Source organism: Polistes dominula, unplaced genomic scaffold, assembly GCF_049000335.1.
Source record: "Polistes dominula isolate Pdom_NZ unplaced genomic scaffold, Pdom_raw_medaka contig_73, whole genome shotgun sequence".
Taxonomy (NCBI): Eukaryota; Metazoa; Arthropoda; class Insecta; order Hymenoptera; family Vespidae; genus Polistes; species Polistes dominula.
The window spans coordinates 4,327,834-4,350,793 of NW_028300951.1; the positions used below are offsets into that span (position 1 = coordinate 4,327,834).

The 22,960-nt window shown below is 26.2% G+C and overlaps 5 protein-coding genes and 1 non-coding gene across 15 annotated transcripts; 5 read left to right on the top strand and 1 right to left on the bottom strand.

The window, feature by feature from the left end:
• Window positions 1–358: 358 nt before the first annotated feature.
• On the top strand, window positions 359–4,686 carry LOC107063934 (Cytochrome P450 12b2). Of its 8 annotated transcripts, none has more exons than XM_015316106.2 (10): window positions 359–678; window positions 820–878; window positions 1,803–2,013; window positions 2,112–2,355; window positions 2,454–2,653; window positions 2,757–2,958; window positions 3,099–3,255; window positions 3,326–3,574; window positions 3,651–3,866; window positions 3,951–4,686. In XM_015316106.2, the coding sequence occupies exons 3-10, from the start codon at window positions 1,818–1,820 to the stop codon at window positions 4,056–4,058; spliced, it is 1,572 nt and encodes a 523-aa protein (XP_015171592.1). In that variant the 5' UTR covers window positions 359–678; window positions 820–878; window positions 1,803–1,817; the 3' UTR covers window positions 4,059–4,686. The 8 variants fall into 8 exon arrangements, 7 of the variants coding, with proteins under 7 accessions (XP_015171592.1, XP_015171591.1, XP_015171593.1 ...); XM_015316105.2 differs by having other exon boundaries at window positions 825–878; XM_015316107.2 differs by having other exon boundaries at window positions 359–647; window positions 825–878.
• betaCOP (coatomer subunit beta) lies at window positions 4,370–9,246 on the top strand. The gene is made up of 11 exons (XM_089172001.1): window positions 4,370–4,510; window positions 5,190–5,328; window positions 5,512–5,906; window positions 5,996–6,329; window positions 6,401–6,689; window positions 6,788–7,128; window positions 7,212–7,476; window positions 7,567–7,934; window positions 8,035–8,479; window positions 8,557–8,792; window positions 8,888–9,246. The coding sequence occupies exons 3-11, from the start codon at window positions 5,539–5,541 to the stop codon at window positions 9,116–9,118; spliced, it is 2,877 nt and encodes a 958-aa protein (XP_089028127.1). The 5' UTR covers window positions 4,370–4,510; window positions 5,190–5,328; window positions 5,512–5,538; the 3' UTR covers window positions 9,119–9,246.
• Window positions 4,425–4,496, bottom strand: TRNAQ-CUG (transfer RNA glutamine (anticodon CUG)). Its single transcript has one exon. It is a non-coding gene; the product is annotated as a tRNA-Gln (tRNA).
• Window positions 9,247–10,196: 950 nt separating the features above from the next.
• LOC107063859 (receptor expression-enhancing protein 5) lies at window positions 10,197–11,655 on the top strand. The gene is made up of 4 exons (XM_015315981.2): window positions 10,197–10,410; window positions 10,886–11,118; window positions 11,201–11,336; window positions 11,409–11,655. Exons 1-4 carry the CDS (start codon window positions 10,284–10,286, stop codon window positions 11,453–11,455), a joined length of 543 nt encoding a protein of 180 aa, XP_015171467.2. The 5' UTR covers window positions 10,197–10,283; the 3' UTR covers window positions 11,456–11,655.
• A 515-nt stretch (window positions 11,656–12,170) lies between these two features.
• Window positions 12,171–14,202, top strand: LOC107064020 (uncharacterized). Its single transcript, XM_089172008.1, is given in 4 exon segments — window positions 12,171–12,673; window positions 12,787–13,214; window positions 13,217–13,620; window positions 13,686–14,202. Coding segments are annotated over 4 exon segments (1,323 nt in total). The 5' UTR covers window positions 12,171–12,476; the 3' UTR covers window positions 13,980–14,202.
• Window positions 14,203–14,532: 330 nt separating this feature from the next.
• Window positions 14,533–22,919, top strand: SA1 (stromal antigen). Of its 3 annotated transcripts, none has more exons than XM_015316237.2 (20): window positions 14,534–14,821; window positions 14,943–15,150; window positions 15,245–15,411; window positions 15,488–15,663; window positions 15,741–15,914; window positions 16,000–16,204; window positions 16,306–16,635; window positions 16,704–17,309; window positions 17,399–17,741; window positions 17,817–18,050; window positions 18,128–18,320; window positions 18,498–18,684; window positions 18,759–19,063; window positions 19,161–19,372; window positions 19,452–19,618; window positions 19,737–19,788; window positions 21,779–21,814; window positions 21,964–22,137; window positions 22,233–22,317; window positions 22,628–22,919. In XM_015316237.2, the coding sequence occupies exons 2-20, from the start codon at window positions 14,975–14,977 to the stop codon at window positions 22,643–22,645; spliced, it is 3,840 nt and encodes a 1,279-aa protein (XP_015171723.1). In that variant the 5' UTR covers window positions 14,534–14,821; window positions 14,943–14,974; the 3' UTR covers window positions 22,646–22,919. The 3 variants fall into 3 exon arrangements, with proteins under 3 accessions (XP_015171725.1, XP_015171723.1, XP_015171722.1); XM_015316236.2 differs by having other exon boundaries at window positions 14,534–14,788; XM_015316239.2 differs by lacking the exons at window positions 21,779–21,814; window positions 21,964–22,137; window positions 22,233–22,317; window positions 22,628–22,919 and adding an exon at window positions 20,880–21,226 and having other exon boundaries at window positions 14,533–14,788.
• Window positions 22,920–22,960: the final 41 nt, after the last annotated feature.

A 22,960-nucleotide genomic window follows, 5' to 3' on the forward strand; every position in this document is an offset into this window, starting at 1 on the left:
TTTTTCTTACAACCAATAAGAATGTAACATTAAAATGCACTCTATTGGTAATGCAATTATAGTGGTGCATACTCAACGTTGTAAGAATAAGATCCAATCATGTGTCCCTTGAAATAAAAATAATTAAATTAAGCAATAATATATAAGTTTTATTAATAACAAACTTCATCAGACTTAAGATTAATTGAATAGCATTTATTATAGCAATCTAATGAATGATAAAGTATGGTTAAATGAATACTAACCGTGTTTAATTATATGAGCCAATAAAAATTGATTCAGAATTAAAAGCATCGAGGCGCGAATTTTCAAATATCTTTAGAAGTTGATAACGAAAATATTCGATACTATCGAAATTTCAAGACAAACGACAGCAACGCGAACAGTGATTAAGAGTGGTAGCGAGTGGCTTTAGTAAGCGCTCTGTTTTTAAATTTAAATACAATAGTAAAAGAAACAATTCGAGTAGAATATTGTTGCAAGTTTTAATCAGATATTAATTTGGACTTTTTTTGTGTAATGTGTATTATTTTTCAATAATTCTCTATATTCTTTATATCTATATACAATCGTAAATGTTTGAATCGAAAGATAAGTGCATACAAGTGATTAATTAGCGGCCTTGAAATGAAGGACTGCTTATAATGGCACGTAACAAAGTCTACAATACGACAAAAAGTATAGTATACCTTATAAGTATACTGTACAATATTTAAGTTAATTCAATGACTAAATAAGATGATTGAAAAATATATTTTACAATTAGTCATTTGTTCTTTTTTTTATTTGAAGGAATTTATTTATCTCTTTTATTTCAAGTGCAGTAGCTCATTTATCTGTCGAGGAATAAACACAGTATCGAAACTTCAGAAGTAAAAGTAAGGATTTAAATGATATTTCATTTTATCGCATGCATTGTGCTGAATTACAATTTAATTTGCTTTATATATCTAAAATTTATTTTTAATACAAATGCGACCGTCACATATTTCAATATTAATATATAATCATAGTTCCAAATATAATTCGATTTTGCATAATATTTGTATTATACGAACTCATTTGCATAGTATTCATTAATATGAATAATATTTATATACGTGCGCGAGATGTGTATAACTTTTCTTGAAGCCTCCCTCCTCCATCTTTTCATCCTCCCATCATTCAGTTTAATCTAATCATCTATAATTTCCTCGCATATATATATACATATTACATATATACAGCGCAATAAATCGTAGTATCATATACTATAGTATACATTTGTATATTCCCACTGTATATATTTATATGTTTATCTAATCTATTTTATTGCAAATAATTTTTTCTTTTATTTCTTATATACAGGGTGATTCTTGTAACGGGGACGGGTGATAACTTTTTTTAAGTAACAATAGAAAAATCATAAAGGAAAAAGTTATATGTCACAACAAATTTCAACTTTCTACGACCTTACTTTTTTTGAAAATGCATTGATGCACCCGCAAGATGCAGTTGCACTTTTTTTTAAATAGAACTTTATATTTTTTTTACACTATTCGATTTCTTTTTTTATTTTGCGTTAAAAGTATTAAGTGAAGGTCATCAAAATGTCAATAGTTTACGAGATATTTGATGTTTTATATCAGCAATGTATTTTATGCGGGTGCATCGATGCATTTTCGAAAAGAGTAAGGTCATAGGAAGGTGACATCTGATGTGCCATATAACTTTTTCCTTTATCATTTTTCTCTATTGTTACTTAAAAAAAAGTTATCACCCGTCCCCGTTACAAGAATCACCCTGTATATATATACATATAGATACAAATACGAAAAATGCATAAGGGATTAAAATTTTATAAAAATTACAACAAAGTGGCATTCATTAATAGACCATTAAAACGTAATATAAAAATTGTGCCACATTCGATCGAGAACAATGATGTGGAAACGATTCGTTCTTATGAGGATATACCTGGACCAAAACCAATATGGTTATTAGGCAATACTTTTAGATTCTTACCTTTTATCGGTATGACATATTTAAATATATTTGTATATCTTATTTAAAAAAAAAAAAACAATTTTTTTTTAATTGTTAATTATTCAATAAAATAATGATGCATATAGGCGAGTTTGGAAATAAGCCATTAGTATTACAATTAAAAATGCTTCGTGATGAATACGGAGATATAGTTAGGATGGATGGTTTACCAAATCAGCGTAAAACTATATTTGTATTTTCCTCGGAAATAATTGAAAAGATATATCGTACAGAAGGCCCATGGCCTCAAAGAATTGCCATGGAAGCATTGCATTATTATCGTAAAAATAGGGATTGTATTTATAAAGGAACATATGGTTTAACTACAAGGTCAGTGCGAAAAATAATATTATTTATATCATATAAAAAATAATAATTAAAATTAAAATGAAAAAATGATCTATTTAAAATAATGTTATCTTTTATAGTCAAGGTAAAGATTGGTATAATTTTCGATCGAAAGTTAATCAACACATGATGCAACCACGAGTTATTAATCCCCATATTGAACAAATGACTGACATTGCAACAGAATTTATCGAGAAAATACGAAAAGAATTAAGAAATCCTGTTACCTTGGAATTATCTCCTTCATTTAACAACGAAATGAATAAATGGGCTTTGGAATGTAAATTTTTATTTTATTTTTTATTATATAAATATTATTAAATATTACTTTAAAAAATTCAAATTTAAGTTATTATATAATATCGTAAATATTTTCATTATAGCGATATGCGCAATCGCATTAAATCATCGATTGGGTTGTTTAAAATCTAATCTAGCTGAAGATTCGGAACCTCAGAAAATGATCAATAGCATACACGAAATGTTCGATCTTATGTATCGTTTAGAATTATTGCCATCTTTGTGGAGGATATATAATACGCGTACTTTAAAAAAATTCTTCAAAGTTCTAGATACTCTTAATGGGTAATATCTCTCTCTCCCTCTCTCTCTCTCTCTCTCTCTCTCTCTCTTTTGTCTTCTTCTTATTTATATTTATAACAAAATTTATTATCACGAATAATAATTACTTAAATTCGATCTATGCTTTTTTTAATAACTTACAGAATATCAATTAAATATATCACTCAGGCAAAAGAAAGATTATACAATGAAACAGCAAATAATACGCGTGAAAGAAGCGTGTTAGATAAACTTTTGTTTATTGATGAACAAATTGCTTGTGTAATGGCGCTTGATATGTTAACTGCTGGGGTTGATACGGTAAATAACGATTATTTTTTTTTATCTTTAATCCATGTAATCATATAAAATAGTGTAATTTTCTTTCCAGACAAGTAACACATGCGGAATGTTGCTTTACCATTTGGCAATGAATCCACGTGCTCAGGAAAAATTGCAGGAGGAAATAAAGTTAGCACTACCCGATAAAGAATTGCCAATTACAGTGCAAACTATGAAAAATATTTCATATTTAAAAGCGTGTCTCAAAGAATCTCTTAGATTATCACCAATCGCAATTGGTACTCTTAGAACAATGCAAGATGATATTGTTATAGGTGGATACAAAGTACCGAAAAATGTAAGACGATTGATGATTTAATTATCAAGAAAAAGAAAAGAAGATATTAAATTAATATATATTTCTTTTTTTCTAGTGCGATATTATATTAGGACATTCACTATTATCAATAGATCCTAAAGAATTTGAAAATCCGAATGAATTTATACCGGAAAGATGGATACGAGGAGAAGAAAATTTTCCATCTGCAAAAAACGCTCATCCCTTTTCTTACATGCCATTTGGTTTTGGAGCTCGTACTTGCATTGGTAGACGATTTGCAGAGTTTGAAATTGAAATTTTAGTGTTAAAGGTTTGTTTATTTTTCGTTACAATATGTATATAATATATATTGCGAAATTTTACAATTTATTGTCTAATTAATTTATTTATATAGTTGCTGCAAAATTTCCGTATCGAGTGGCATCATCGACCTATAGAATTAAACAGTCGGTTAATCAATACCATCGCATCTCCATTAACATTTAAATTAATAGATTTGTAATTGAAACGATAACAATCAATTAACATGAAATCCAATATACACAGAAAAGATGCATTGAGAACGATGTGCGTAAAAAGAAAAAATGGCTTGAAAAGTTGTCTTAAGATCAAAGTATTTGTAAGTTTAAAGTTCGAATTAATTAAGAAGGTAACTTAAATTATACTTAGATTATGATTATACAACCAAACAATAATTTTTAAAAAACATCATTGTTAAAAGCACTTATAGGTGCATTTATATTTTTATTATGAACATCATGATAATTGTGATCTTATTATTAGTATATATACACACATATATAACATTTTTAACGAATTATAAAACTTAAAAAGTTAAATTTAAATAAAAAAAAGAATAAAAAAAATTAGGTCCCACCGAGATTTGAACTCGGATCGCTGGATTCAGAGTCCAGAGTGCTAACCATTACACCATGGGACCTTGCGTAAGAGCTGGTAAGTTTAATAATTTAAAAGAAAAAATATAAATAAAAAAGCTAATTATTAAATATTACATTTTTATATATGCTATTATTGTAAGAAATTTGTTTTATTTTTGTTATTATTTTATATTATTCAATTTTTTTCAATGTTTAATATATTTTCATTAAAATCTTAATTGTTATCTAAAATATTATTTGTATTTTTTTATACATTATTATCTGTCCACATAACACATAGTATGTGTGTAAATTAATATACTAGCATATTATAGTTATTTTATAGTATTTTATATATAAAATGTCCTTTTTTTACAAATATATATAATACATACATCTATGAATGAATTTATAAATATAATTTCAATAGACATATATAGAATATATAGTGAATAGTTATATATATATATATATATTAAAATTATATTTTTAATTCTTGAAATTTGTATTTTTTTTTAATCAGTAACACATACCTTTAGAATTTCGCGGCATATTTGTACATATCTTGTATATATAAATTTAACATAATCTTATATTTATATTAAATAAGAAATTAACAATACTATATTGATAATATTCTAAATTTGATAACACAATATACCAGTACGTATTACTTACTAACATTGCATGTAGAATATAAGTATCCATAAGATATATCGAAGATTTTCTACTAGTGGCGCCATCTTTTATTTCAGTTGTATCAGATTTTGACACGTATGCGGTTTCCTTCTTTTCTGCTTAGAAATGTCGAATAAAATGAATTCCTTATAAATGATAATTATCTTTGATATATATTATCGACGGTGTTTTTTTACAAGATTATTTCAACTTTAGGTAAATATAATATAATTCGAATATATTGACATTGTATTGAGTTAAAGCTGTTATGTAGTTTGATAAAAAAATTAACCTTATTTTATATGTATACATATCTATCATTAGATTTTCTCAAATAAAATTTCTATTCCAATGATATATTGTATTAATTATTTAATAAAGTCAAACATATATTTGCAGAACGCTGAATTGAACACTAAAGACAAGATGAGTACTTTGGTGGAGCAACCATGTTACACGTTAATTAATATGCCAACGGATACAGAACCTTTAAATGAATTGCAATTGAAACAGGATCTTGAGAAAGGCAGTGTCCCTATTAAAATTGAAGCATTGAAGAAAACTATTTATATGATCTTAAGCGGTGAACGTTTACCAGGCTTACTTATGACAATTATTAGATTTGTTTTACCATTGCAAGATCATACAATTAAAAAACTTCTTCTTATATTTTGGGAGATTGTACCAAAAACTTCTCCTGATGGGAAACTACTTCAAGAAATGATTTTGGTATGCGACGCTTATAGAAAAGATTTGCAACATCCGAATGAATTTGTAAGAGGATCAACTTTGAGGTATAGATTTATTTAATAATAAAAAGATAATATTTACAATAATAGGTAACATATATTGAAAATCTTTTTTATATATTGATCACTTTCAGATTTTTATGTAAATTGAAAGAACCAGAGCTTTTGGAACCTTTGATGCCATCAATAATAGCTTGTTTGGAACATAGACATTCTTATGTCAGGCGTAATGCAGTATTAGCCATTTTTACTATATATAGGAACTTTGAATTTCTAATACCAGATGCACCGGATCTAATAGCTAAATATTTAGATGGCGAACAAGATATGTCATGTAGAAGAAATGCATTCTTGATGTTATTACATGCAGATCAGAGTAAAGCATTAGCTTATTTAGCTGCGTGTTTAGACCAAGTGCCTAGCTTTGGAGATATTTTACAATTAGTTATTGTGGAATTAATATATAAAGTATGTATGTATTATTAATAGAAATTTTGTTATTAATCATCAAGATAATTATTGAAATATATTCATTTTAGGTTTGCTTAGCAAATCCAACTGAAAGGGCACGCTTTATTAGATGTATTTACAGTTTATTAAATTCACCTAGTGCTGCTGTACGCTATGAAGCAGCTGGTACATTAATAACTCTTTCTAACGTACCCACGGCTATTAAAGCAGCAGCTTCTTGTTATATTGAATTAGTTGTTAAAGAAAGTGACAACAATGTAAAACTTATTGTACTCGATCGTCTAATTGCCATGAAAGATAGCCCCGTCTATGAAAGAGTTCTTCAAGATCTTGTTATGGATGTACTTAGAGTTTTAGGTATATTTATTGTAATATTTTTTCAATATATTAACTATACGATAGAGGAATTAAATTATATTATATTATCCTATCAATATTTGGCATTTATGTTATAGGTTCACCTGCATTAGAAGTAAGAACAAAAACACTTGCTTTAGCAATGGATTTAGTAACAAATCGTACAGTTGAAGAAATGGTTCAACTTTTAAAAAAAGAAGTTCTTAGAACCGCCGGTGGTGAACATGAAGATTCTGGAAGATATCGGCAATTGCTTGTTAGAACTTTACATGCTTGTTCAATTAAATTCTCAGATGTTGCAGCCACGGTCATACCAGTCCTAACAGACTTCTTGTCAGAAAACAATGAAGCTGCTGCCACAGATGTTTTAGTTTTTGTCCGTGAAGCTATTCAAAGATTTGAAAATCTTAGACCACTCATTGTTGAGAAGCTTTTGGAGGTAAAATATTACAAAATTAAATATCATTATATTATATAATGTATATTCTAGTCAGAACGATTATTATTATGTTTACAATATAGGTTTTCCCGCACATTCGATCAGTCAAAGTTCACAGGGCTGCTTTGTGGATACTTGGTGAATATGCAATATCAAAAGAAGATATAGAAGCAGTGATGCATCGTATACGTGCTGCTTTAGGAGAATTACCATTACTTGAAGCAGAAGATAAAAGACAAGCTGGAGAAAAATCAAGTGAAGACAATAACGAGCAAGCAGCACCTGCACTGCTAGTTACATCAGATGGAACATACGCAACTCAGAGTGCATTTAGCACCACAACAGAAGGTATTTTATTTTATTTATGCTTTTTGTATAATAAAAATATTATTATTATTGTATACAATTAAATATATACACGATTTTTTGTAAAAATAGGAAGAAAAGAAGAAAAGCGTCCACCTTTGGTACAATACATGATGGACGGTGATTTCTTCATTGGTGCATCTTTAGCTACAACCATAGCTAAATTAGCTTTGCGTTATAAAAGTCTTGAAAATAATCTTCAAAAAAGTAATAAACTACAAGCAGAAGCAATGCTTGTTATGTCTAGTGTATTACAATTGGGTAGATCTGGACTTCCTACAAAAGCAATGACCCATGATGATGCGGAAAGAATCTCCTTATGTTTAAGGTCTCTTGCCTCTCCAACTCCATTATTGCAAAAGGTGTTTACTAATGGATGTCGTGAAGCTCTAGGTAGAATGTTAACAGCTAAAGCAGAAGAGGATTCTCAAAATCAAAAGGTTATATTTAATCATTAATAAGTTAATAGTAATTAATATTATATATTGTAATGAATATATCAACAAGATTTATTTTTGTTAAATGATCTCAAACATTCAGGCGAAAGAAAAACCAGGAAATACTGTACAAGTAGATGATGCTATTCAATTTTTACAACTGAATCGTGGCTCCGACTTGACTGGTGGTGCTGGAGATGTTTTCGAACAGAGTCTCAATGTAGCTGTTGCTGGAAGACCTGGAGCAATGGGAGATACACCATCTCCAAATGCTTTAAGTAAAGTTACACAACTTACAGGATTTTCAGATCCAGTATATGCGGAAGCACTTGTACACGTTAATCAATATGATATTGTGCTTGATGTATTGATCGTTAATCAAACAGAAGATACCCTACAAAATTGTACTTTAGAATTAGCGACAATGGGAGATTTAAAATTGGTTGAACGACCGCAACCTATTGTCTTAGCTCCAAGAGATTTTGCAAGTATTAAAGCGAATGTTAAAGTGGCATCTACTGAAAATGGAATAATATTTGGTAATATAGGTAAGCTTTATAATTCAATATGCTATAATTAAATAATTGTAGAATAGAATAGATATTTTATATTAATGTTAATATAGTTTACGATGTATCCGGGGCTGGATCTGATAGAAGCGTTGTTGTTTTAAATGATATTCATATTGATATAATGGATTATATCGTACCAGCAACATGTACTGATGCTGAATTTCGACAAATGTGGGCAGAATTTGAATGGGAAAATAAAGTCTCTGTGAATACAAGTCTTTCAGATTTAAGAGAATATTTAGCTCACTTATTAAAATCTACAAATATGCGTTGTCTTACTCCTGAAAAGGTATTTTTCTTATGTATTTAAATATTTATTCTTTTTTTTATATGTATTATTATATCATTAAATTCCTTCAATAATAATTCAATTCTAATAAATAGGCTCTTTCTGGACAATGTGGCTTCATGGCTGCTAATATGTATGCTAAATCTATCTTTGGCGAAGATGCATTAGCTAATTTGTCAATAGAAAAACCATTAAATAAATCAGATGCTCCAGTATTAGGTCATATTCGCATTAGGGCTAAAAGTCAAGGTATGGCTCTTTCATTGGGTGATAAAATTAATTCAACGCAAAAAGGACCACAAAATAAAATCATACAAACCGCTTAAACTGTGTACATATCTGATACTAAAAAAGAAATAATACATTATTCAATCAGTAATGATATAACGTGTACAATGTACACTTCAAAAACAATAAAAAGAATATGAATTTTCATAAAAGATCAAGTAAAAGATATTGCACAATAATTTACAGATTAAATGTGAATGTTACTATAAATATTTCATAAGAATAATGTTTATAACAATGCTATACATGTTTCTTTATTAGTGATTATAATAATTGACAGATCATTATTATTGATAGCATTATTATCTAACTATTTTACTTTAAAAAAAGCATTTTAATGAAAAAAAACTTCTAAATCCTTTTCATTTCGTTTAGATTTTATAAACAATTTATTTTTATGATGTATAATTTTCTTATCCAACAATATGATAGATATTGAAGGAATAAATAAATTTAAGTTTATAAGAGATTTATTTCTAATGATTTGTTTATAATACAAGTTTTTATATATTCTCATAGAGAATATAAAAAATCCTTAAAAAATCAGTAATATTCCTATTTTAAAGTTTGTATTATCATAATTATTAGTAAATGAAAAACTTAACACGTGTATATATATACGTGTATTTTGTAAAATTACTCAATAAAAATATTAGTATTTCTATAAAATTATAGATTATTATATATATAATTTCTTTATTAATATACTATATAATTTTAAAACGATACGTTTGAGTTAATGAAATTTTTGTTTAAAAAATGACATTGCTGTGCGTATTTTTTTTAAAAAGGATACTATTTTTATATTTTCCCTCTCAAAAAAAATATAGAAAAATGGCGGAAAAAATTGCATACCTAAATATATAGAAATTATTGTTATTAATATGTATTTGAAAGAAATGAAACAATTACAAAAAAAAGAAATAACCAATTGATATTTTATAATAAAAATCATATAAATAAATAAATAATATTAATATTATATATAATTATAATGAGATAATGTAAATATAATAAAAAATATTTATTTCAAAATTTCTGGGGATTATAGAAACATTTTCAAATTATCTAGTAGGAAATTTTTAGTTTTTAGATTGGAAGCACTGTTTTGAATAGTTTACCAAGATTTGTCTAGTGGTGACAACGGTTAAATTACAGCTGTTTGAGTAAAGTTTAACTATTTGTTTTATCATCAAATTAAAAATGTCAAGGATAGAAGTTATAAAAGAATCTTTAGAAAAAGTGTTAAAAGATGAAAGCAAACCATGGACCAAGTTCTTTGCATTTGCTGAAGAAAAAACTGGAATCAATCGATTATATCTATTTATTGGTATGTAATACCCATCTAAAAGTTACATTAATTATCCTTTTAATTAATTTTTTAATAAGAATTTTTTATAATCGTGTTTTTACATAATAATAAGATACAATTCATAGATCAATTTAAAATTACAAAATACATAAATCAAATTATATTATTATTTAAAAGAAGCATAAATAGTAATTAGTTTTTTTCTCGTTTTATATCTAATTTTAAATCATAATAGATAAATCTATTATATCTATTGAAAAATAATTTAAAGGAAAAGATTGTCTGAATTTATTGATTAACCATACTATGTATATATACCGCATTGCTACCTCAATTTATTTTTATATTCACGTATATATATTTTTAAGGAAAGCTATATAAATAAAACTAATAAAGTATATATAATAAATTAATCATATATATATGTATACGTGTATGTATATGCAAAATTATCATCTTATATTTATGTAATTAGTATTCATTTATTTTTCAGAACTTATGTTTGTCCTGGCATTATATTTGTTAATTGGAGCTGGACAACAATTAGTATGTAATATTATTGGTTTTATTTATCCTGCATATTGCTCAATGAAAGCTTTAGAAAGTCCCAAAAAGGATGATGATACAAAATGGCTAACTTATTGGGTTGTATTTGCACTCTTTACCATCATTGAATTTTTTTCTGAACTTATTGTTCAATGGCTCCCTTTTTACTGGCTATTAAAGGTTAAAAAATAAGCAATTATGTATATTCATTTTATCTGTTTTTAAATAAGATGAAAAGATTTTCAATTGGTGTTTCTTGTAGTGTTTCTTTTACGTATGGTTGATGGCTCCAACAGAATACAACGGTTCCCTGGTTATTTATCGACGTTTAGTACGACCAAAATTTTTGCAATATCATACCTCTTTGGACAAATTCTTATCCAGTGCTCGTGATACTGGTAATTATTTGATATATAAAAATTAAAATATTTAATAACGTTTGTTTACTTAATTATATAATATGATTTCAGCGATAAAAACTACAGTAGGTGCAGTTCTTACCGAAAAAAAGGATTAATAATAAACATTTACTATATTTATATATATAGTATAATATTTTTGTTTTTATTGTTAAATCAACAAGCTTGATATAAATCAAAAAATCACATTAAGCATTTTATAATCATTATATACTATAAGCTAAGGTGCTATTTGAAAATTTTGTAATAATATTCTTAAACTGGATCTTTTTATATATAAATATCTTTAATCTATGAATCAAGTAATTCTTCAATTTGAAATTTAATTTTTTTTATCCATGTCGATTAGGATAAATAAATTTTAAAATAAATGTAGTATTTAAAAAAAAAAAACTTTTATTACAATTGATATTTAAATGCTTTTAAGTAAAATATTTATACATTAAAATTATTTTTATCTACGTGTACCTTAAAAATTATCGTGAAGTTGTCAAAGAAGACCATGTAAAAAAAGAAAAGCAATAGAGTATTCTTATACTTATAAAAGATAATTATTAAAATATATAATTGACCTCTTTTAGAAGGAAACAGTTATATATATTTATATATATGCTATGCATCTTTATTATCTTGTATCTTGCATTGATCAATTAAATAATGTTTTTACACGATTAACCCTTCTATTAAATTAAAAATTTATTTTCCCTCTTACTTTTTTTGTTATATCTTAAAAACAACATGAACAAAATTTATTTTTTTTTATATTAAAAATTAAATCGATTACTAATGTAACTTAAAAAGAAATTACATTAATTATCATTAAAATTAATGCGCAGTTTAAATAGTGAATTGTGAGTTTCAATGATATAAACAAAATTACAATAATTTTTAATCACGTTTTTGTTTAAAAGATTTTTAAATAAATGAGTTAATGTTTCCATGTAATAATTTTAATTTAAGTTCGATGATATTTTTGTCCTAACCTATTTAATTATTGAACATAAAATTCTCTTTCATATAGTAGAGATCAGACGCACGAAAGTTGTTTACATCGTAATAATTGAATATATCTATATTTTAATAGAATATGTACATAATTGAATAAAATTATTAAACATAATGAATATACTCAGGGCAATAACATATATACCTCGCAGAGCATTAAGTAGAAAAAATTCTGGCATTAAAAGTAAATTAAGAATATTAAAACAGGCTGGATTCGAGGAACCTAACCTCGAAGAATTGGATGGTCATGATTTAGATGAATTTGAAGCAGACTTCATGCACGCTGACGAGTTTCATAAAGATTACGAACAGTAAATTATTTTCTATCTATTTTCTTAATTATATTAAATTATTATATATTATATATAAAGTATATATAAATCCATTATTTTATTGTGAATAATAATATCAACATTATTTTTAGGGAAAAAATAAAAGCTAAACAATTACTCAAGAAACGAATTGTTGCGTCAAAATATTTTACAAAAGACAAGGATCCCAACTTCCTTACTAGCATTGAAAAGGATCAAATAAGGAAGCTACATGAAAGCAACCCAGAAGAATGGACAGTAGAAGTGTTAAGCAAAAGTTTTCCAGCTTTACCCGAAACAATTAAAAAAATTTTAAAATCTAAGTGGTCTTACGAATCAATAGAACGAGTCTTGAAATATGATGCCACTGTTGTTGATAATTGGAAACTATTTAAAGCAGGAAAGTTACCTGTTAGTCCTGCTTTACGAGAACATTTAGCAAAATTCCAAAATAGAAAAATAATGTTACCTGACAGACATCTCTTAGCAGAAAAATTAGTACCACCAAAAGCTGAACTTCCAAAACCGAAAAGTACTTTTTTTCAAATATCGTGCAAAGTTATTTAGATCAGGAAACTAGTAATCAAAACGATAACAAAGTATTGCCAAGTGGTAAAGAAACAATGATAGACACAAAACTTTTGAAAGATACTAGTAATAATGCTATTGCAAAAAATTTGCTCGACAAGGGAGATTTAGTGAAAAAAGAATTATTGCATAAAAATAATACAGCATTAGTCAAACCCAAAGCAAATTCAACTCGACCAAAAATTACTTTCAATGAGTTTGCAAAGAAGGAACTTACAAGAATTTATGCAGAAAGGACAGAAGAAGCTATTACATTATTACATGCATATCAAAAATACATTAATAAAGATGATAATATATCTCCTGATATTGACGACACTATTATACAATCAAAACATGTACAAGCATTAAAAGAAGAAAAAAAGAAGATGAAATAGAAGTAAAAAAAGAAAATTTGAGTTCTTGGAATGTAGAAATATCAAATGAAAAAAAAGAAGAATTCAATTCTTTAAATTTAAAAATATCAAATAAAGAAGAGGTATCGATTTCTGTAAACAAAAGTGAACCTCCACAGCTTATTTCTACAGATAAAAATGATACCAAATTAGATACTTATGTGAAGGAACGGAATTCAAAAATATCTGTAGATGAAAAATATTCACTGCCAATACAAATTCCAAGCAAGTTATATCAAAAAGGCAAAACTTATAGAATTTCTGATTGTTATTATGATGATGATGGAGAATTTTTATATAGAGTACCAGGTGTTAGAAATTAATAGTTAATATTAATTAATATTAATTGAATTAATAATTTAATTCAATTAGTTAAATTAATATTAATATAATATTAATTGAAAATTCGTAAAAACCACGCTCAAGGAAATCATTTGCTTATTGACCTTTTTTTAACAAGCTACTTTAGATTAATTAATATCATTTCAACTCATTGTATATACGATTTCAACTGTACGTAATAAACTCTCAAAGATCGATCTTAAATTACTGCTGATGTTATTTCTTTTTACATTCACTACAATAAGCTAAAATTTTTAAATAAGTAACATAAAAGTAGAAATTAGTAGAAACGTATGCGAAAATTTTTATCTAAATGTCTTCATCTGATAAAGTAAACATTTAATTTATTATTTAACATGATAAAATAAAGTACAAATTATTTTGTGGTTGTATAGAATTAATTTCTATTTTACAATTTATAGAAAATTTTTATTTTGAATCATTTCAAAAATTCGCGCGCTAAGCTTTTTGGTGAATTTACAATTGACCAATCAGAATAGATAACCATTTTCCCATCTAGGGATAACAATGTTTCACGCATTTCAGTAGTTTGGTTTTATTGAATCGAAGAGTCGAATATCAAAATATGTATATATCATATTAAATATGACTTTTATTTATATACATTTATATCTAGTTTACTATAGCATTTGAAAGTTATTATGTATAAAGAATACTAAAGTTATTTTATCAAGATAGTAGTATTTACATGAATTGCCTGGACAGTGAAAGAAATATCGAACGTTTGTAATATTTTTTAATTACTGGATTATCCAGGAGCTTTATACAGGTTCACAAAAAATAATGTTTATAATTAACAATTGTAATTAACATTTTGTCATGTTTCGTAAAGTAATTTATATATACGTATCAATTAACACACAAATTTGTTTTATATATTAATTATGCATATATCGTCTATATCTTGTATAATAATGTTTTAGATTCCATATAAAAAGATACAAAAACTATCATAATGATGCATAGAAGAGGTGGTAAAAGAATACGTATGGATGATCCGGTACCTCCAGAATATGATACACCTATGACACCTATGACTCCATCAAATGATAATACTGCTGATGCAAATGAATCATATTCTTCTTATACATCATATAATAATGTGCCTCAAACCCCCGTCCATAATCCTACGTAAATATATATTTATAATTGTTTAAATAATTTATATATTTTAATAACGCTTTCATAACAATATTCTTCTTTTATATGTATCATGTTTTTTTAGACCCGAACATTATTCTTCTGAAAGCTATAGTTCTCCAGGCACTTCGCAACAACAATATCAAGAACAATCTAACAATTTTGATAATCAAGTACAGTTCGAACAACCTATGACACCTGCGACACCTGCTAATATGAGAATCACTCGGAATACACGTGCCAGATTACGAGGTGTGTTTGTAATTACCAATAAAATTAGTCATAATTAAGACATAAAGTTGAATTAAACTTTATTTTATATTTGAAGGAAATTCTGTGCAACAACCAAAATACAAAGAAATTGATACAGATTTTATTCCAACGACAACTAGCAGAGGTAGAGGAGGTGGTCGTGGTCGTGGAAGACGTTTGCATCATTCTCATAGTTTAGAAGATGAAGCTAGTCTTTACTATGTTATTAGAAATAACCGTTCATCTCTTACTGTAAGTTATTAATTAATTATTTATAGATGAAAAAGATATATGTGCAATATTTGTTTATATGAATATTTTGTTGATAGACAATTGTCGATGATTGGATTGAAAAATATAAAAGTAATAGGGAAAACGCTCTTCTTATGCTAATGCAATTTTTTATTAATGCAAGTGGTTGCAAAGGACGCATTACTTCAGAAATGCAAGCAACCATGGAGCATGTAGCAATAATACGTAAAATGACCGAAGAGTTTGATGAAGTATGTATCTTTTTTTATATCTTTTTATTTATTACTATTACTCTTTATTTAATTATTATTAATATATATATATAATTTATTATAGGAAAGTGGAGAATATCCGTTAATTATGACTGGACAACAATGGAAAAAATTTCGTGCAAACTTCTGCGAATTTGTACAAATATTAGTTCGACAATGTCAATATTCTATTATTTATGATCAATTTTTGATGGACAATGTTATTTCATTATTGACAGGTTTATCTGATTCTCAAGTAAGAGCATTTAGACATACAGCTACGCTCGCTGGTTAGTAGTTTCTAAACATTTATTATTAATGTATCTATAAGCGAATCATTTACAATATCATATAAATTTATACATAATACTTATTTGAATTATAATTTTAGCAATGAAATTGATGACGGCTCTAGTAGATGTTGCTTTAACAGTTTCAATAAATTTGGATAATACCCAGCGACAATATGAAGCAGAGAGACAGAAAGCAAGAGAAAAAAGAGCAGCTGATAGACTTGAATCTTTAATGGCTAAACGAAAAGAATTGGAAGAGAACATGGATGAGATAAAAAATATGCTTACATATATGTTTAAGTCCGTATTTGTACATAGATATAGAGACACGTTACCAGAAATACGAGCAATTTGTATGGCAGAAATAGGAGTTTGGATGAAAAAATTTCATCAAAATTTTTTGGATGATTCATACTTAAAATATATTGGTTGGTAAAAATAGGATTGAATTCGACAATATTTTAAAATGTATTTAATTTTAATGTTTAATTTCTAGGTTGGACGTTGCACGATAAAGTTGGAGAAGTTAGATTAAAATGTCTTCAAGCATTGCAACCTTTATATGCTTCTGAAGAGTTAAAAACGAAACTTGAATTATTTACTAGTAAATTCAAAGATAGAATTGTTGCAATGACGTTAGACAAAGAATATGATGTAGCAGTACAAGCTGTTAAACTAGTTATATCAATTTTAAAACATCATAGAGAAATTCTTACTGATAAGGATTGTGAACATGTTTATGAACTTGTATATTCGTCTCATCGAGCTGTTGCACAAGCAGCAGGAGAATTTTTAAATGAACGTTTGTTTCGACCAGATGACGAAGCCATTGCTGGAGTTAAAACTAAACGTGGCAAAAAACGATTACCCAACACTCCTTTGATACGTGATCTTGTATTATTTTTTATTGAATCTGAACTTCATGAACATGGAGCATATTTAGTTGATTCTTTAATTGAAACTAATCAAATGATGAAAGATTGGGAATGTATGACGGATTTGTTATTAGAAGAAGCTGGTCCTGAGGAAGAAGCATTAGATAATCAGAAAGAAACATCTCTTATTGAACTAATGGTTTGTTGTATAAAACAAGCGGCAACAGGTTAGTTATAATTATGTTATTAATCTTTTTTTAATATTTATAAATTTATTATACTATACAGCGAAGAATAATTATTTGTATTCAAATAGGAGAAGCACCTGTTGGACGTGGTCCGACGCGCAAAATTTTATCTGTTAAAGAATTGAAGCAGGTGCATGATGATAAGCAACGGTTAACGGAACACTTTATTCAAACATTACCACATTTGCTCGATAAATATCGAGCAGATCCAGAAAAATTGGCTAATCTTCTTGCTATTCCACAATATTTCGATTTGGATATTTATACCAAATCACGCCAAGAACAAAATTTAGACTCTTTATTAACGAAAATTCATACAATTGTTGAAAAAATACATGATACTGAAGTTCTCGATACTGCATCTAAAACTTTAGAAAATATGTGTGTTGATGGTCATGCAATTTTCACAAGGTACATACTTAACGATTAATTTTATAATTAATAAACAAAATAACATTGTAACATTTAGACAATTATATCTTGCAGATGCGACGTTGCACGTTCAACTTTAATCGATTTTATTGTAAATAAGTATAAAGAGGCAATAGATGAATATAGAAATTTAATAGAAGGAGATGAAGAACCAGATGAAGATGAAATTTTTAATGTTGTTCAATCATTAAAAAAAGTATCTATATTTTATTCATCCCATAACATGAATCCTTGGGGAATATGGGATTCTTTATATAAAGACATTAAAGATGCGAAAGATCCTTCAAAGTATTATTTTTATTTTTTATTACATGTAATTAATAGATAATGTTCGATTTTTGTAAAAAATTTATAATATTTTTCAGGTGTTTACCTCATGAAGCTGTGAAATATTGTATAAGTGCATGTTTTTTCGCCATCTTATGGGGTCAGCATCATTTGATGGAAGCTACAGATTCAGGAAGTCGTGGAGAAGACGAGTGTCGTCAATTAAAGGAGCGTCTACATTCATTTATGGCTTCTATGCGTTATTTTGTTAGTGGTGATAATAGCACAGTGGTAATTATTATTTTATTAAACTCTATAAACACATACACAATATTGATATAATAATTATCTTATAGATATATAATATAGATAAGATTAATAAGATATATAATTATATAATAATGATTATAGAATATATATATATATATATATTAATTTATTATATATAATAAATTAATCTTATTACAGCGAACACCACCAATTTTAAGAGAGGAGGCATATAATACAATATGTGATTTACTAGTAGTATTTTGTAATCAACTAGCCAGTCACCCTAATGCATTAATGTCTCAATTAGTGTATGAACCTGACCAAACAATGCAACATATGCTTAATCGATTTATACAAGAATATGTTTTTTGCGAAGAGGAAGATGGTAACTATTTATTTATATTATTAAAGAATAGATTTTATGCAATATAAAAAATAATATTTTTTATGATAACATAGATGAACACGATGAGCACTCAAAGATTGAAGAGTTACATAAACGTCGAAATTTCCTAGCCAGTTATTGCAAACTTATTGTTTACAACATGATTCCAACAAAAGCAGCAGCTGATGTATTTAAACATTATGTAAAATATTATAATGATTATGGTGATATAATAAAAACTACCTTAGGTAAAGCTCGAGATATCAATAAGACGAATTGTGCTTTAACAATGCAACATAGTTTAAATATTTTGTATAATGAGATTGTTATGGAAAAGGGCAAGGTTAACAGAAATAGCGAGGAATTCATTGCAATTAAGGTTTGCGTTATAATATTTTGAAGAAATTTAATAAATAAAATAAATCTTTTTATTTTTTTACGCAGTTTAATATTTAAATTATATTCGATACTTTTAGGAATTGGCCAAACGATTTGCATTATCATTTGGTTTGGATGCTGTGAAAAATCGTGAAGCAATTACTGCTTTGCATAGAGCAGGAGTTTTATTTGCTATTACTCCTCCAGATGGTATCGAGCAAGATCCAACTGGTCCACCACCCAATTTATCCTTTTTGGAAATTTTGTCAGAATTTACTAATAAATTGTTAAAACAGGATAAACGCGTTGTGTAAGTATTATTTGTGAAAGATAATAGAAAATATATTTTTATTTTCATTTATTGATATATAATGTTATGTCTATTTTAGATTAAATTTCTTAGATAGAAGATTACAAGCTGGTATGCCTTCTTCACGAGGAGAAGATTGGCAACCATTACTTTTATATAGAAATAGTCTTTTACATGGAGAGACTGATCAAGTTCCAGTAACAAGTAAACGGGCATATACACGACGTAAAAAGGATCATTTAGCCGGTCAGTTAAAATTTTATATTTTGAAAATTTTTGCTATATATATATATATGTACTTAAAATATGTTGATAATATATAATATGTATATTAATTATGTATACGATATTATTTATTTTACAGAGGAAGAAGATGCAGATGAAGCCGATGAAGGTTCCGATCATGAATTTTCAGGGTAAGTTAGGTGTATCTACGATCTGTTTTAAAATAAAGCAGTTCTTTTTTTTATCTTCTTCTATTATAATTATTAATATTGTAGAATTGAATGCAAATGCAACCAATTGCTTCCTTCTTTTTTAATTAAAATAGTATCCTTTATAAATAATTTTAATTTCATTAAATTTTTTGTGATGAAAAGGCTAATGCTTTTCTTTAACAGCTTTTTAAATGTACTGATTACTTAACTTACTTTAAGTAATATTGTAACAAATAGCAAATAGTACATTTTCCTTCTGCATTATTATTTTTCAATCACATGAAATTATTTAATGTAAATATAAATTATCACTTTACTTTATCTTTTATTTCACTAATTGTGTATTTATTAATGCTTCATTGTATTTCAAAATATTCTTAATGTGCTATTTTACTTAATATTCATGACTACTTAATATATACATATATAACACACATATTTGTATAAAATTTATACAGATTTTATTACATCTGCATAAATTTTATTTATCACTTGTATTCATTATAGTAAGTTTTCATTCGTTGTTTTCGATAGATTTATTTAGTTTTTCTTTATTTAAGAAAAACTTATTTAATTTATTTATAATTAAGATCTACTTCACTTATTTACCGTTTAATTCTGTTCTTGATTAATAACTTAATAAATATATATTCCAATTTTCATATAAATTTACTATTTTGAATATACGTCATATTAATTATGTTTATTCTTTATTATAATACATAATTATTGTTTAATGTTAAAAATATATATGTATACCTAAATAAAATTTATTCAAATCAGTGAACGCAATTTTATGCAATAAGAACGGAAAATTTAATAAATTTCTATGCACTATAGAAATTATAAAGATATTAAATTTTTGAAGTTCTCATTTGTCAAGAATTTGATTCGAACAAATTACTTTTAACTTTATATAATCAAATTTTATTACAAATATCTTTAAAATGAAATAATTTATTATTTATACTTGCTGCTGCTTGTTTTTGCTTAATTCTAATTGATCTAATATTACGATAATTAGTGTCTTCTTGCATGGGTAGTAATCTTTGATAAACTGCTTGTTGCAGGCTACCTGATTGTTAGGCAAACTACAATTACAATTTTAAATAATATAAAATAAAATATATTTTAATATTATATATGTATATAAATATAATATAAGGGGCAAAAATTATATTTTTTAAAATTAATGATATTCGTTATGCCTGGTACCTACTCTAGATTTTATTTACATTGAAAAAAACTATATATAACAAAACAAAATAAAATAAAGTCAAAATTTAAATTAGAATTAAGATAGCGTATAACAGAAGAAAAATAATAAATTATAATATTTTTAAACAAAGTGAAAAAAATAGTACATAGAGAACGATGTGTGTATTCTTATCCAACATAAATATTTAAAAACAAGTAAGTTTAAACTTTGTATCTTATTTATAATTAATAATACAAATTGGTGATAGATACAAAAAATATGTAATATTAATTTAAACGAGACCTTCTATTCCCAGAGCTCCCAAATCCTATATTCATGCAATTGGAAATTGATATTGCAAACGCATGATATGCATTTATCAAATTAAATAAATTATGGGAAATGTGACAGAATTAACCCATTATTTCACATTTCCTAATTTGAAATAGAGTTTCAGATATATACAACACGCCGTTCTCTATAATTGTTAACTTACAGAATCATTTTACATAGATATTTTGTTTTTTATTTCTTGGGTTAATTCTGTAAGTAACATAAATAATTTATGTAATATTCATGTTTAATTAATGTATATATTCTTCCTATATATATATATACGTATTGTATAATTGATATACATCTGTTTCGCTATTAAATAGAAAAGATTTAATAATACATTAATTAAAGTAATATTGACATTAAATTTTTGTCCCTTTTATTTAAATACCGTATAAGCATAATATATTTTGATCACTATGAATTGTTTTTCAGTAAACACAAGAAAAAACGTGGTCCACGGAAAAATCAGTAAGTAACATTTTATTCATACTATGCATAATACAAATAAAAATGAGTAATATGCTGTTTCTATCATTTTTTATAATATAAATAATATATAATGTCTATATTATTAAGTATTACATTTTTATTAATTATATTATATTATGTTCTTTCAGATTACCAGTTACAAAAATTTCAATAACACGTGGTCCCAAATCAAACACATATTATGAAGCTACAGAATCAGGGTTAATACAAACATCTCCAGGATCTATGGCAGAGGATACATCAACAAGTCCTTCACAGGATATAGATACTCGTCTTAAAACTTTGCAGATACAATCGAGACCGTGAGTAAAGGTTTTTTAATGTTCTTTTTTAAATACGATATTAATTATAATCTATTTGTAATTTTTTTTATTTTTTTTTTTTTTTTATGTAAAAGGAGGCGAAATCAAGAGCATTCCGAACCAAGAGAATTACGAAGAACGTCGAGAAATTCGGGCCGATATATTGAGGGTCAATACATGGTGAGTACAGTACATTTTTAAGATTATTTGTATATTGCAATCTTATTTTTAGTATTTTATATTTACTTATGTTAGTATAACAACGACTCAAAATAAGAAGATATATTTACACGGTATAAACTCTGGAAATTGTTCAAAATTATGTTTTCTATTTAGATGAGTTTCAATTTATTAATTGTTTTAAAAAAAATAATTATATAAATTATTTAATATGAAACTATTAGAGAGACTATTTTTAGTATATTTTTTAATATAATTTTATTAATTAAAAATAATGCCGATATTTAATTACTTGTTATTTGTTATATAGGAATCTGATTCAGAATAAACGGATGAATTAAAAAGTACACATCGATATACAAATTCGAAACTATATACTTGTGCATGTATGTGTATGCATGACGACCCTATACACAAGGACCCCTTTTAAATGCAAGCAATTAAAAAAATATGCGGTTTTTAAAAGGAAATCGTTAATAATTTTTGTTATACGATTTTTAAATAATGACTGACTTTTCTATAATATAAATTGCGTTCTTATGGTATTATATATATAGATATGTGTATATGTATGTGTATATATATATATATATATATCATTATGTTATATTTTACAAAAATTTGATAAGAAAACTTAAAATCT